Source organism: Nanorana parkeri, unplaced genomic scaffold (genome assembly GCF_000935625.1).
Source record: "Nanorana parkeri isolate BGI_ZX_2015 unplaced genomic scaffold, ASM93562v1 scaffold83, whole genome shotgun sequence".
Lineage (NCBI taxonomy): Eukaryota > Metazoa > Chordata > Amphibia > Anura > Dicroglossidae > Nanorana > Nanorana parkeri.
The window spans coordinates 1036920-1050992 of NW_017306351.1; the positions used below are offsets into that span (position 1 = coordinate 1036920).

Below are 14073 nucleotides of genomic sequence, written 5' to 3' on the forward strand. Positions count from 1 at the left end.
TTTGGGAGACTTTCTGTTTCGCTTCACATCAGGATCTCCATTGACATCTAGTTATGGTCTATCCCAGCAGACACCCCAAGGTTCATCAGTGGTCACAGTATCTTAACGGCACACTTCAACCTTCCAAACATCACTGTACACATCACACGCATCACTGACAACACCAGTCGCTCCATTTCAAAGACATTGCTACACCATGACAGGTATACACATCACAGGTACAGCAAGGGCAACTTTTAAACTCATCTCTTGTTTGGATGTCACAGTGTTTAGCGGAGACAAAAAATAAATAATAACAATCATGTTATATCCCAAGACCCCATAATGAAAGAATTCACCATATCCACCTTCTCTCCAGGACTTCTGTTACATATTTACATTTATTTATATCTGATTTTTTTTAGTTGTTGTTTTATTAAAAAAGAACAAAAATAAAATAAAAAAGGTTGTTTTGTTTAATTCGTCTTATAAATTAAATGGTAGTCAGAAAATTCCTACTAGCTTCCCCAGAGTTTGTTTTTGGGACTTTAGCTCATAGTTTCGACCTGTGCCTCCTAGGGGAGGTCGGAAACCACAAGCTTTTATAAATAGATAAGCAAACACAGACAGTGCCAGGCCAGGCTTTTAACACCAGTTTTCTTTTTTCATGTCAATAAACAAATAAATAAATGCATAAAAAATCTACAAAAATATTTTAAGATGGGCTGATTTTCATTTTTTCAGATGTTCCCTGAGGCCCCCAATAAATGTAAAGGTTCGGTCCATCCAAAACTAGTATTTTAGATAATGGGTGGACACTGATGGGATTAACCACCTACTGTTTTTTTTTTTACATATCTCAGGGTATGTCATGATGAGGACCCCACAGTGGAAACACAGGAGGCATCTCATGCAATATCAATGCAATCTATAGCATAGAGAGAGGCCATCTTGCAATGGCAGCAGCAGCAGCAGCAACACTGTGGACATGGAAATAGAGGTGCAGAAATCTCACTGTCAGTGTCCCTAAGAAGCCACTGTGTGGTTCAACCTGCTGGCATCTACTGAAACCTGAAATGACAGTTTTGCTTGGACTATCCCTTTAAAATAAATAAAGTGAGGCAAATATTTTATAAGGGACATTCAAGTGTAACTTTCATTAAAAATAGATAAATAAGTAAACAAGCAATAAAATTGCACACAGAACTGGATTCTCTCAATCATAATCCATGTGTGATGTTATATAGTTCATCCTATTGTTTCATATTCTAGTCTTTATAACTCATATTACTCAGTATAAAAATCTTCCCATAATCCTCTTACTATGCCATATAATCCTCCCATATAATTCCTCTTACTACGCCACATAACTGCTCCCTATAACGTCTCTATAAACTGTTAGTTAATAATCTCATATCTGTAATTGCACACAATAAATCTCAGTTTGGCCGTTTTTAACCCCTTCCAGTAAGCATCTCAGCTGTTGTGTAGCCTGTCTGAGTGTTATAAAGAGAAATTTGCAATGCCTGCATCATTTTCTTGACACAGTGTGATACAGTCAAGACTACATTGTGCAGCACTGCTAGCTTCTAACTGTGAGGCCAGTTATGTTGTTGTATGCAGTGTTATGCAAAGTACAGTAAGGAGAACTGTAATGTTGCATCAGATTTATGTTGTTTGCTGTCTAGATTTTTTCATAAGGCAAAAAACAAGGGTCATGTTTTGAATACAGTAATCTATTGCAAATTAGCAGCCAATTAGATTTCAGGTTATAGTTGCCAAATCAGCAAGAGGTGAACTCTAAGTGGTTGTCAGTGGTTGTCATGGAATACTACACTTAGTAATTGTATATATATATATACACATACATACACTTAGAAATGATCCTTCTCTGCTAACACCAGCCCTTCATTTTGGCAGGCATAAATCAAATGTGTTCCTTTGGGCCAATGCATGTTATTTCAGTCCTGTGTGGTCTGCAAGTACTTTATAGCAGATAGATATTAAAATAACACCCCAATCCTGCTCTTTTCATATCAAAAGTAGTAAAGGAAGTGCTGAAATACCTTTTCTACAGTAACCAGTGCTCTGAGCTACCGTTAAAATAGGTCATATGACCTAATGCCAGAGCATTGGTCATATGATCTCTTCTGAAGTGGGAGGTTATACTTTAGGTAGCGCTGCTAACATTAGACCCCTAAGCCCACCCCTCAGCATGGATAATATTACTCATACACTGGAACTAGGTGAAGTGACAAACATCAGAGCGAACCTGGTGCACTGGGTACCAGTATGTATATTAGGATGCAGGATGCGGGTGTTATTTCAGTAATGGTCCAGATAAAATTATATTCTTTCTTATGCAGTAGGGTTATATATGTTACCACTTGGATGTTTACAAATTTAAGCAGGCATAAATAGGAAATGTATGCTTATCTTGCATTTTCTAGATTGCCTCATAGACACCATCTGTAAAAACACCTGTATTTTTAGAAATAAAGTCAGTGATAGGTTAGGGTTTTAGACCCACTATAGAGAACCCATCTATGGATACAACCACTATTTTTTACCAACTAAACTTCATTTTAGCTTGTTCCCATGTATTCTGCTTGGTATTAAACAGACACAACATATACAGATTTTACTTCCTAGTAGTTGCCTAAAAAATTGCAATATTTATTTACATCTGCTACTCTATATTACATATCCAGAAAGTTCTCACAAACTATAATTGGAAGTGATCACCAATTTATTTTATGGCTGGTATTCAGCGTGTACCCTTTTCTAACTAAGCTAAATCTTCCACCGCTAACCTGTCAGAAATTGTAAACATTTAAAACAATAGTCCTACCTAAGAATAGACTACCATGACTTCTAATTTAACTTCCACCATCCTGTCCAATCAGTGTTCCCTGTCCAGTGAGAATTGCTCTCACCGGACAGGGAAATGGCAGGTTAGGATTTGGACTTTTACTTATGATTATAATGACAGACAGGTTCATATGGCAAGTTGATATGGTATGTGGCAAACAATGTGGATCCCATTGCAGTGACTGTTCTGCTATACTCGCCCCTGTGTGATGAGAGATGATGCTTATATACATTTCTGCCTGCTTTTCCCTAACCAGCCCTTCTTTGTGAATTGTAATCCTCCAATTTTCAATTCTACTAACAGCCTGCAGTGTTATATGGCAACAGGGTTCACCTCTCCTATTATGCTGTGGACCCTAGGAGCTAAACAGTGCTGTAACAGCAGGAGTTTGTGACATTCCTAAAAGACCCAAGAATACCAATGACAGAATCTGTGCAGATTCTATTCTGCTATATTTGCTTTCTACCCTGATATTTCACATGTAGGGGTAAGGCTTAACCATCCCATGTTTTATAATAATATGTTAGAAGGCATGTCCTTTGGCTTTCTGAGTAAAGGCTGTTGCTGGGAGTGTTGAATCTAGTGGTTCACTTTATCTAATGACACATAAATGCTAGTAAAGAAAAAAAGAAAAACACTACAAAACGCTCAACACAATAAATCCCATTGTTTTCTGTGGCCCCTGTTCACACCCGAGCATTCTGTTGCTTGTAGCAAAACGCCTCTAGCTCAAAAAAGTACCTGTGCTTCCTTTCAGGCAGATTTAAGCGTTTTTGTCCCCATAGGATGCAATAGAAGTCTATGGGGACGCACATCACAGGTTTTTTCAAATGCTTTGTGGAGCATTTTTCAGGTGTATTTGCATGAGGCCTCAGATGCTACTGCTTTCCATTGGCCAAATAGTAAAATGTCTGAAGCGGAATGCCTGCAAAATGCTTCACAAACATGAATAAAAGTGAACGGGACCTCATTGTCCAATCATTGGCTGGGGCAGAAAGGTGATTAAAGTGACAATAAACTCAGGAGTTAAATCTTAAAAATGCATTCAAGTACCTTAACTATTAACAAAAATGTATCTTATTTGTGTATCACATTCGTGTAGATCTTCAAATCATTACTGAATTCATGCTGACAGTGCCCTTCCTTCTGGAGGGTGTCTACTTTTGTTCCCCATTATCTCTATGTGTTTTGTAAAATAGGCACTGCTCCAAGCTCACTCCCAGGATGGGCTAAATCTCGTGTTTAGTTTACTAATTTGTATGGAGATTATAGTCCATCATGGAAGTAAGCTTGGAGCGGTGGCACTTCACAACACACAGGGACCATGGAGAACAAAAGTAGCCACCCTCCAGAAGGAAGGACAGTGTCAGCACCAATTCAGAGATGATTTGAGGATCTACAGCTGAGTGATACACAAATAAGCTATATATTTGTTAATAGTTAAGGTAATTGAAAGCATTTTTAATAGGGATGCACCGATACCAAGTATCGTACTCGGTACAAGTACAGATACTTTGAGCTCCAAGACTAGACTAGAGAAAAATTCAAAAGTTAGGAGGCAGCTGTCATTTGTAAGGAGCACACGGAGCTCCTGGGATTTGTACGTCTCTGTTTTAATGTATGACATTTTTTTTATAAATATAAATAAAGGGATGCACAAATACCATTTTTGCAAGTACAAGTACTGATACTTGTCCAAGTACTCACAGATACAAGTACTGATACATTTTTGTTTGTTGTCATGTGAACAAAACAATACAGACTAATGATTTCAGGACAGTGGTGGAGCGCCAGATGTCCCAGATACAATCACTGCAACCCTGGTAGTTCTCATGAAAATGCCAAGTATCGGCACTGGTATCTGAAAAGTATCGGTGCATGCCTAATTTTTAAGATTTAACTCCTGTTTTTAGTTTAGAGTGTACAAAAGTCCTCTTACTAAAGCCCAGTAAGTAGGTTTACTATGGAATTGCATGAGTGTGTTACTAAACTAAGATATCAGCCTCAAAACCTGAATGTTTTAGGGAACCTCACATCCTAACCATTGCCACAGGCTTAACAATAGAAAGGATAGCAATGTTTTTACCAAACAATACACCAAAAGGTGTAATGCTTAACTTCAGTAGCCTGGCTGTGCTGTCTGGCATGGTTGTTCTGAAGAAATGACAAACCCAATAAAAAAAAGCTCCTTTATAGGCATTTTATCTGTGTATTTAGCCATTTGCCTTGAGTTCTGCTTTAACCAAGCTATATTATAAAAATATTTCCTGTTTTATAACAAATAACAGCACTGTGGCCCAAAATGTTTCTGTTTCTTCCTGTTCCTGTTTGAAACAGGCCATCTCAGAGCTGACACAACTGTTGATAAAGTTTTAAAAATGACCCTGAGAATCCCTTTCAGCTATTTCTGGAGGCAGCTTAGCTAGAACTCCGAAATGTTCTGCTGTTTGTGGTTGGAAATGTCAAATGTAATGGGACAGTTATTTCACTTATCTATCCCTGCAGTTCTGCCTATTAAAACTGTTTAGATGTTAGCCTGGAAGATAGTAACATACCATAGAGCCTTGAATCAAGTTAGTTAACTGCTTAAATACTTCTAGGGGAATTTATGAAAACTGGAGCAGACAGAATCTGGAGCAGTTGTCAGTAGCAACCAATCAGCTTCTCTCTTCAGTCAATTCAGTTAAGCTTTCAAAATGAAAGAGATAAGCTAACTGGTTGCCATGGGCAACTGCTCCAGATTCCTTCTGCTCCAGTTTTGATAAATTCCCCTCTGACTATTTATAGGTTTTTTAATAACTGTCTCTTGCATGTTTACAAGATCCACCATCCTTTGAAATCATTAACAGCCATCGTATAACTGTGCTTCCAGATAGTTAAACTGTGTTTAAAACCCAGCTCCAGCAAAAACATATTTTTGTTTTTCGTTACATTGGGGATCTCTGTTAGGTTTTATTGTGGTCTAATATGGGGTATTTTCACCACACTTTCTGTTCTGCTGAACCACAGGAAGTAAGGAGATCTTCCCAGTGGGGAACAGATACAACAATAAAATCCTATTAGAGGTTCCCACCCTTCCCGACTTTACTTTAAAACAATATTTTATACTGCCTGTTACCTTGCTGGGGAGATTGTACTCACATCCTGCCTTAGTGACCACACAGATAGTAGGGAAATATTTCCCCTATATTTTATACTCTGGATATATATACTTTTTTACTCGCAGCTTGAAAACCTCAAATATGTGGGTTAGTAAAGTTTTGTTTTTGGTAGCTGGAAAAGCTGGTTGTTGCTATCAACTTAAATCTGAAATCCTGTCATGTATTTGCACTGATAATTTGATGCAATATTATTTCTACAATATATAGTTGATAAGGAGTTTAGATGTGTAATATACTTGTAACGCATCTCCAGCGCTGCCAATAAAAGCTGCAGTACTAATCCCCTCTGTGTTTGTAAAGAAAATTAACATATATATTTTTATAACAAAAATGTTTTCTGCATGTAGGAGAGATCTGAATATGTGTTTATACTTCTTTGACTAGAGGAAAAGTGACTGAAATAGCATACATGTTTTTATTTTCTTAGTGTTTTCACTAATTTGTGGGATTATTATTAATCTCCGTTACAGTGCAAATGTTCAAAAAAAGTGTTTTAAAGACCTTGTTTGGCATTTTCTGTATCCGTTCTTATGCAGCCCATCTGTACTTGCTGTTCTTGTTCAGTTTGGGTCTCTAGCCCTTTCAGTCTTTTTCATTCCACCATTGCACCTTTGTTTAACCCTTTCACTCTTACCAGATGAATATAATGAAAGGGTTAAATGCTACAGTTTGCTTGTACAGGGTGAAGGTTTAAAAAATAACAAATTTGATGAAATATTGAAAACTTTCAAAGCACAGTAAAAAAACAGAACATTATACTTCATAATACTTATGAATATGTGCATATATATATATATATATATATATATATATATATACACATACATACACGCACACTGTACATGTATATGTACTTTTGTATGTTACATACGCTGCCATTTTGCCTTTGCACAGTGATGGTATACACGATGGTGATGCAGTATGTTATTCAATGTGGTTATATATTGTTATCACGTTCCCAGTAAATATGCTGCATAAATGTTTTAATAGTAATGTTTTAACATGGGTACCCACTATCATACGTTTCTTTTGTTTTGCAAGGCAATTTTTATGAATAATGTTTTTAATCCCCATACAAGCAAGACTGTTTTAGACAGAAGGCATCTTCCAAAATATAGAACCTCAAAATGTCATATGCTATCAAGTAACAATTACAGTATTTTAAGATCCCCAACATGTTTCGAAATTGTTATGTAAAATGTAAATATTATGCAGCAGTGGTTTTATATGTCAAGTGACATAATCTGGTTCTAGACGTTGGATATGACTTTTTCTTTCAGACAATCCCATAGGTCAATTAGAAGATTTGTCTAGAAGCAGTTGTATATAATTATGCAAGTGGCAACATTTTGAGGCTATTTTTGAAAGGATGCCCCCTGCCCTAACCATATGGATCTGTGTATCAGTCTTTGTTTAATTGCTTGTACAATTCATTTCACTGTCGGTCAAGTGGAGAACATACTTCCCTTGACTTCAAGTTTCTGAGATCGCCTTATGCCCTTTTCTGGCTATGGCTCTTACTTTAAACCCATGTCAATTGTAAAACTTGATTTGAGGTTGTGGCGTTTAAACATGTGAATACAAGTTGGTGATTGCTAGTGTATGACTTCAGCAGTTTCTTTGTGACACTTATTTCCATTTTTTACATGGTTACAGTACAGCCTAGAAACAGCTGGATTACTATTGAATTCCAAAACATTTTTTTAAATTATTGTTTAAATGTTGTGGTGCCTGTGTAGAAATGGAAAGACTAGTTTTGGAACTTAACTTAGAACCAAAAGAGGTCACTTGTTGATTAAAATGACAGCCAAAAGCTTGATACACAGATCCTGATTTCTGGACCACACTACTTTAACTTTCTGACCCTCTTTGTTCTATCCCTCTTTGTCTTTCTTCTCTTGCTCCATCCTGTTTCATACTGGGGTGGTCCTGCGGTTGGCTGTGTTGGTGTGCGCAGAGTCCTTATTATCTTTGGGTATACAGTTATGAACTTGGAGGAAGCTGTTATCGGAGTTATAAGTGGCCGTAGGGGTCCCAGCCGACTTGAGGGGGTCGCGGCTCAGCGTGTACATGGAGATCTCAGTGGAGGGAAGGGTGTTGAAGCCCTTAAGGCCCACAGGAGAGGCATCACGGGAGTGGGATGGCTCCGTAGACCGGGAACTGGAGCGGCTACGCCTCTGATAACGATAGCGATAGCTCGGAATGCGAGTGATTGCAGAGGACTGGAGGTAGTCCGTGGCCCGTGCTGTGGCCCTCAGTTGTTTGTGGCGGTCAATGAACATGTGAACAGCAAGCACTCCCACCATTTCAGCAATAATGAAGGAAAGGGCCCCAAAGTAAAAAGACCAGCCATATGAGTAGCTGTTTTTCTTTGAGTCGCTTTTGGAAGGATCACCCGCATTGGCTGATATGTAGACAATGATTCCAATGATGTTGCTCAGGCCTGTTAAATATACACAGGAGAAAGAACAAGAAAGGTTAAAACATCAGACTGTAAGGAAATGTCAACTGCAATTTAGAACTAGAACACATATGATATAATTTAAGGTATTCCCTGATGCTGCATGAAACGTCACTACAAGTGTGGTCCTATGCAAGTCTTCCCTCCCTCAAAACTGCTGCTAAAACTGCTCCTTCAAGCACTAGGCAATCAGTGTGTTCACTACCTTGGAGGGTAATTTGGGACTGGTGAGTGAGAGAAGTATGGGGCACATGTATAAAAGTCAAAGTATAGACACTCAACTAAATTCTAAGTTAAAATACATACACTTTTGCTGTATTACCTGTAATCTGATTTGCATTTTTTGGCCACTGGTTTACACTTATTGGCCATACTGTACAGCCACACCTCATTTTTAATTGGACAGAGGTGATGAAGCTGATTCATTGTACAAAGGGCAGGTAGAAGGTAACCGAGCTGCTAAACTATGAAAAAACTGCCTAGTGCAGCGTTATAGATGTATGAGAATCACAAGATTGGCCATACACAATTACAAACCCTTTGCAGATGAAATAGTAAACATATATTCATTTAAAACAAAAACTTATGGATTGCCTCAACACTGTCTATCTCTGTACTATCTCTCCCCTATAATACATTCAATACAACAAAAGGGGAGAAAAAGGGTTTATGGAGAGATAAATACAACCATTGCATATGTAAAAATTATATCTAAATTTATTAGACATACAGAAAATTGTGGATAAATAAGATAAAATTGGATCTCATAAAAATGTAACATTCAATACATATATGCCCATTCAGTACAGTCTCAGGCCAATAGCTTCTATGTTTATATATATAAACACATACAATAAAAGTGCATAATAATCCAAAATAAATATTCCAATTGCATAACTAACATGATTATCCCAATGGTCCTTAATGTTCAATATTCGAGTACATAACTGACATGATTGTCCTAATAGTCCCAACGCATTTCGCAATTATAGCTTCTTCAGGGGACCGGTAATCAGTAGTCATGCATAGGTAGTGCCTGAGGTAAAACCAATTGTGAGGAGGATCGAGATGATTAGGTGGCTGGAAAACAGCCAACTGCTACACTCCATTCTTCATTGTGCCTGGGACCCTTGGGCATCAGGGGGAGGAGTGCCTGGGACAAAATCACGAAGGCCCAGCCTACCCTGCTGGGATGTTTCTATAGAAGGCATACAGTAAGGAATGGCCTCAATCCAGTAACGTAGTTGTCACTCACTCAACCTATTGGGTAAAGAGGATAGGATATTTCTACAAATTGTAATCATGGGCCCAAATTCCTATATATCTCCACCTTCTAGCTTCTCATCTAAATATATTTTCATTATTATATAATTGAAAACGTACACATTTGCCTTTGGCAATTAGTGTGAGCCAGTCATTTAATGGGTCTGTTCCATTCAGAACATCCCTGAGTCTAGTCTATAGAGTGTGTTGACTTTCAACAGTAGTGTTAGTGCATGTGAATGAAATCATTTTGCTACAATTGGCTGTAACATAAAGTTGCAGTTCATAAGTGTATGTGTACAAATAACATCAGTGTTAGTGATAATAACCCTTAGTGAATTGCAATTGTAGCAAGAACTGTACATAATATCTGTGTGTAAAATGTTTATTCAAGTGATATAAAGTATAATTTAGTGTTTCAACTAACCAATATCCATATTGCGAGTGAATCATCCGCACCATTGAACAACAATGGTGACGTACTGTTGGTATAAGTGATTTTTATGTGTGTGTATATTGTGGCAGTGCATGGCAATACCACTGCGTTATCTCCATTCCTGTGTCCAGAATCTAAGTGGCCAGCGCATGCTGATGGCACAGGTGTGCACATCCTTTAAATTAAAGTTGTTGGGAAGGGTTCAAGACTCCACCTGGGAGACAGGAAGGCTCCACCCAGGAGTCAGAGTGGAGTCCAGTGCAGCAGGGTGCTGCAGATTGGGAAGAACCCCCAGTGTGCAGGTTAGCACATGACTGAGGCTGTCTGGACTGTATATGTGACAGGCTCCCCTCATTGCGAGGGAGATATGCATACCTTAGTCTTGATCAATATAGGGAAACCTAGTATAACCTCAGCTGATGGCTCCCACATTACCACCCCTCCCCTTATATATAGCCCCCACCGCTAAATGGAGATTAACCGGATATCAAAAAGTCCCGGTCACCATTCAGCGGTGTGGACTTCAAACTGCGCATGTGCCAACCCAGCACACACGCGCCTCTCAAGCCCCGCCTGCTGCTACCTAGGCATCCAGCCGTAGAGGGAATATCCCTCTTAAACAAAAAACCGTGTCTAATAAACTGTCCAATAAATTGCATAGCAAAACTGTCATATGTGCTTAATGATACTAGCTAAATTAATTTGCCATAGTCCTATTCACATTAGGCACAATGCATTATTTTTGGAAAATATTCAATGTTTTAGCAAGGTCAGTCTCATTTACGCTTAAACTATATAGCAATTTCAAAACATGTATCCAATCATTAAAAACGTAAACATCATCCTCAGGACAACTACGTTACTGGATTGAGGCCATTCCTTACTATATGCCTTCTATAGAAACATCCCAGCAGGGTACGATGGGCCTTCGTGATTTTATCCCAGGCACTCCTTCCCCTGATGATGCCCCGGGGTCCCAGGCACAACGAAGAATGGAGTGTAGTGGTTGGCTGTTTTCCAGCCACCTAATCATCTCGATCCGCCTCACAATTGGTTTTACCTCAGGCACTACCTATGCATGACTACTGATTACCGGTCCCCTGAAGAAGCTATAATTGCGAAATGCGTTGGGACTATTAGGACAATCATGTCAGTTATGTACTCGAATATTGATCATTAAGGACCATTGGGATAATCATGTTAGTTATGCAATTGGAATATTTATTTTGGATTATTATGCACTTTTATTGTATGTGTTTATATATATAAACATAGAAGCTATTGGCCTGAGACTGTACTGAATGGGCATATATTTATTGAATTTTACATTTTTATGAGATCCAATTTTATCTTATTTATCCACAATTTTCTGTATGTCTAATAAATTTAGATATAATTTTTACATATGCAATGGTTGTATTTATCTCTCCATAAACCCTTTTTCTCCCCTTTTGTTGTATTTAATATATTCATTTAAATTATGTATTTAGTTGTTTACTTGAAGTAGTACTTTAACTGGCATTACTACCTCCTTTTGGCAGGGACACCTGTTTGTTCAGTTACCTCTAATTTATGTTAAGATGTGTTAGACTTCTGCACCCACCACAGCTCTTCAGCAAAAAGAAAAAACTATTTATGGTAAAGGGGAAAGCACCGCATGGTTAACAGGAAGGATGACAAGGTCCCCAGCAAGCACGGGACCTCAGGCAGCCCTTGTTTAAAATTTTAGTGCCGGTGTTCTGTCGAGAACGCTGACCCAGTATCTGCGCTTAAGTACAGATGGGATTACCGAGGAAACCGGCATTTATTTACAAAGTATTTGTTTGTAATGGTTAATTGTGACCGTTAATAATATGCCGTCCATGGCAGTAAATGATGGATGGAATATTATTAACGGTCACAATTAAAGATTTAGACAAAATATTTTGTGAATAAATCCCTGTTTCCTCGATAATATTGGTCTGTGCGCAAGCGCAGATGCTGAGGTCTGCAAATTCGACTACGTCAGCGTTCTCGACAGAACACCGGTATCTGCATTTAGTATCGGGGCATTTTCACGAGTATGAGTACTTGTGAAAAGGCCCAGTATTAACACTGGTGTATCCCTACTTAAAAATATAATGCATTGCTGGGACTTGTAGTCCTACATAGTTGGTGCTATTCTGCATTGCTGTATAATCATCATACAGCAATGCAGAATACCACCAGCTATGCGGGACTACAAGTCCCAGCAATACATTATAATAAAAGTCAACTATGCAGAGTACCACCAGCATCCCCCCCCCACTATAATGCATTGCTGGGACTTGTAGTCCGACATAGTTGGTGCTCTTATGCATTGCTGTATAATCATCATACAGCAATGCAGAATACCACCAGCTATGCAGGATTACAAGTCCCAGCAATGCATTGTAATAAAAGTCAGCTATGCAGAATACCACCAGCATCCCCCCCGCCCCCCCTTCACTCTCCAGACTTACCTTCCCTCTCCTGCAGGGCCCTCTTCCGTGTCTAGGCGGCCAGGGGGCAGGGCTAAGCGGAGATGGTCCTCACACAGCAGAATATCCTGCCTGGCGGTGCCTGCAGCATATTCTACGGGACTAGTGTGACAGCCTCTCCAGCCCTGCCGCACAGCCGCCCGTACATGCTGCGGGTGGCAGAGCGGCAGTGGAATAAAGTATGGTACAGAACTGTGTAAGTGAAAGTGTGTATCCTACAATCCGGAACTTTCATATATAAATGCCTTTGGTGGGGTTACACCATGCGGGGGTTGGTTTTACAAGGTGACATAATGTCAGGCTCCATTCACACATAGCAGTAGCGTTTTCCGTGCAGTGTTTCATGTGGAAAACTACGCGGAAAGTAACCGCGCAAACGGTAACATTTATGCGGATTTCGCGTGTTTGCGTTTATTACTATAGCCAGAACGTGCAGAATCCACCCGTAAAATATTTTATCTTATTTATCCACAATTTTCTGTATGTCTAATAAATTTAGATATAATTTTTACATATGCAATGGTTGTATTTATCTCTCCATAAACCCTTTTTCTCCCCTTTTGTTGTATTTAATATATTCATTTAAATTATGTATTTAGTTGTTTACTTGAAGTAGTACTTTAACTGGCATTACTACCTCCTTTTGGCAGGGACACCTGTTTGTTCAGTTACCTCTAATTTATGTTAAGATGTGTTAGACTTCTGCACCCACCACAGCTCTTCAGCAAAAAGAAAAAACTATTTATGGTAAAGGGGAAAGCACCGCATGGTTAACAGGAAGGATGACAAGGTCCCCAGCAAGCACGGGACCTCAGGCAGCCCTTGTTTAAAATTTTAGTGCCGGTGTTCTGTCGAGAACGCTGACCCAGTATCTGCGCTTAAGTACAGATGGGATTACCGAGGAAACCGGCATTTATTTACAAAGTATTTGTTTGTAATGGTTAATTGTGACCGTTAATAATATGCCGTCCATGGCAGTAAATGATGGATGGAATATTATTAACGGTCACAATTAAAGATTTAGACAAAATATTTTGTGAATAAATCCCTGTTTCCTCGATAATATTGGTCTGTGCGCAAGCGCAGATGCTGAGGTCTGCAAATTCGACTACGTCAGCGTTCTCGACAGAACACCGGTATCTGCATTTAGTATCGGGGCATTTTCACGAGTATGAGTACTTGTGAAAAGGCCCAGTATTAACACTGGTGTATCCCTACTTAAAAATATAATGCATTGCTGGGACTTGTAGTCCTACATAGTTGGTGCTATTCTGCATTGCTGTATAATCATCATACAGCAATGCAGAATACCACCAGCTATGCGGGACTACAAGTCCCAGCAATACATTATAATAAAAGTCAACTATGCAGAGTACCACCAGCATCCCCCCCCCACTATAATG

The 14073-nt window shown here is 38.9% G+C and overlaps 1 protein-coding gene across 1 annotated transcript in view; it reads right to left on the reverse strand.

Moving 5' to 3' along the window:
- Positions 1–7710: 7710 nt before the first annotated feature.
- CACNG2 (calcium voltage-gated channel auxiliary subunit gamma 2) overlaps positions 7711–14073 on the reverse strand; it is a 134154-nt gene continuing 127791 nt past the window's right edge. Inside the window, exon 4 of the mRNA XM_018552307.1 lies at positions 7711–8455. Coding sequence (XP_018407809.1) covers positions 7926–8455 — 530 coding nt within the window. The 3' untranslated portion in view covers positions 7711–7925. The remainder of the gene's footprint in view (positions 8456–14073) is intronic.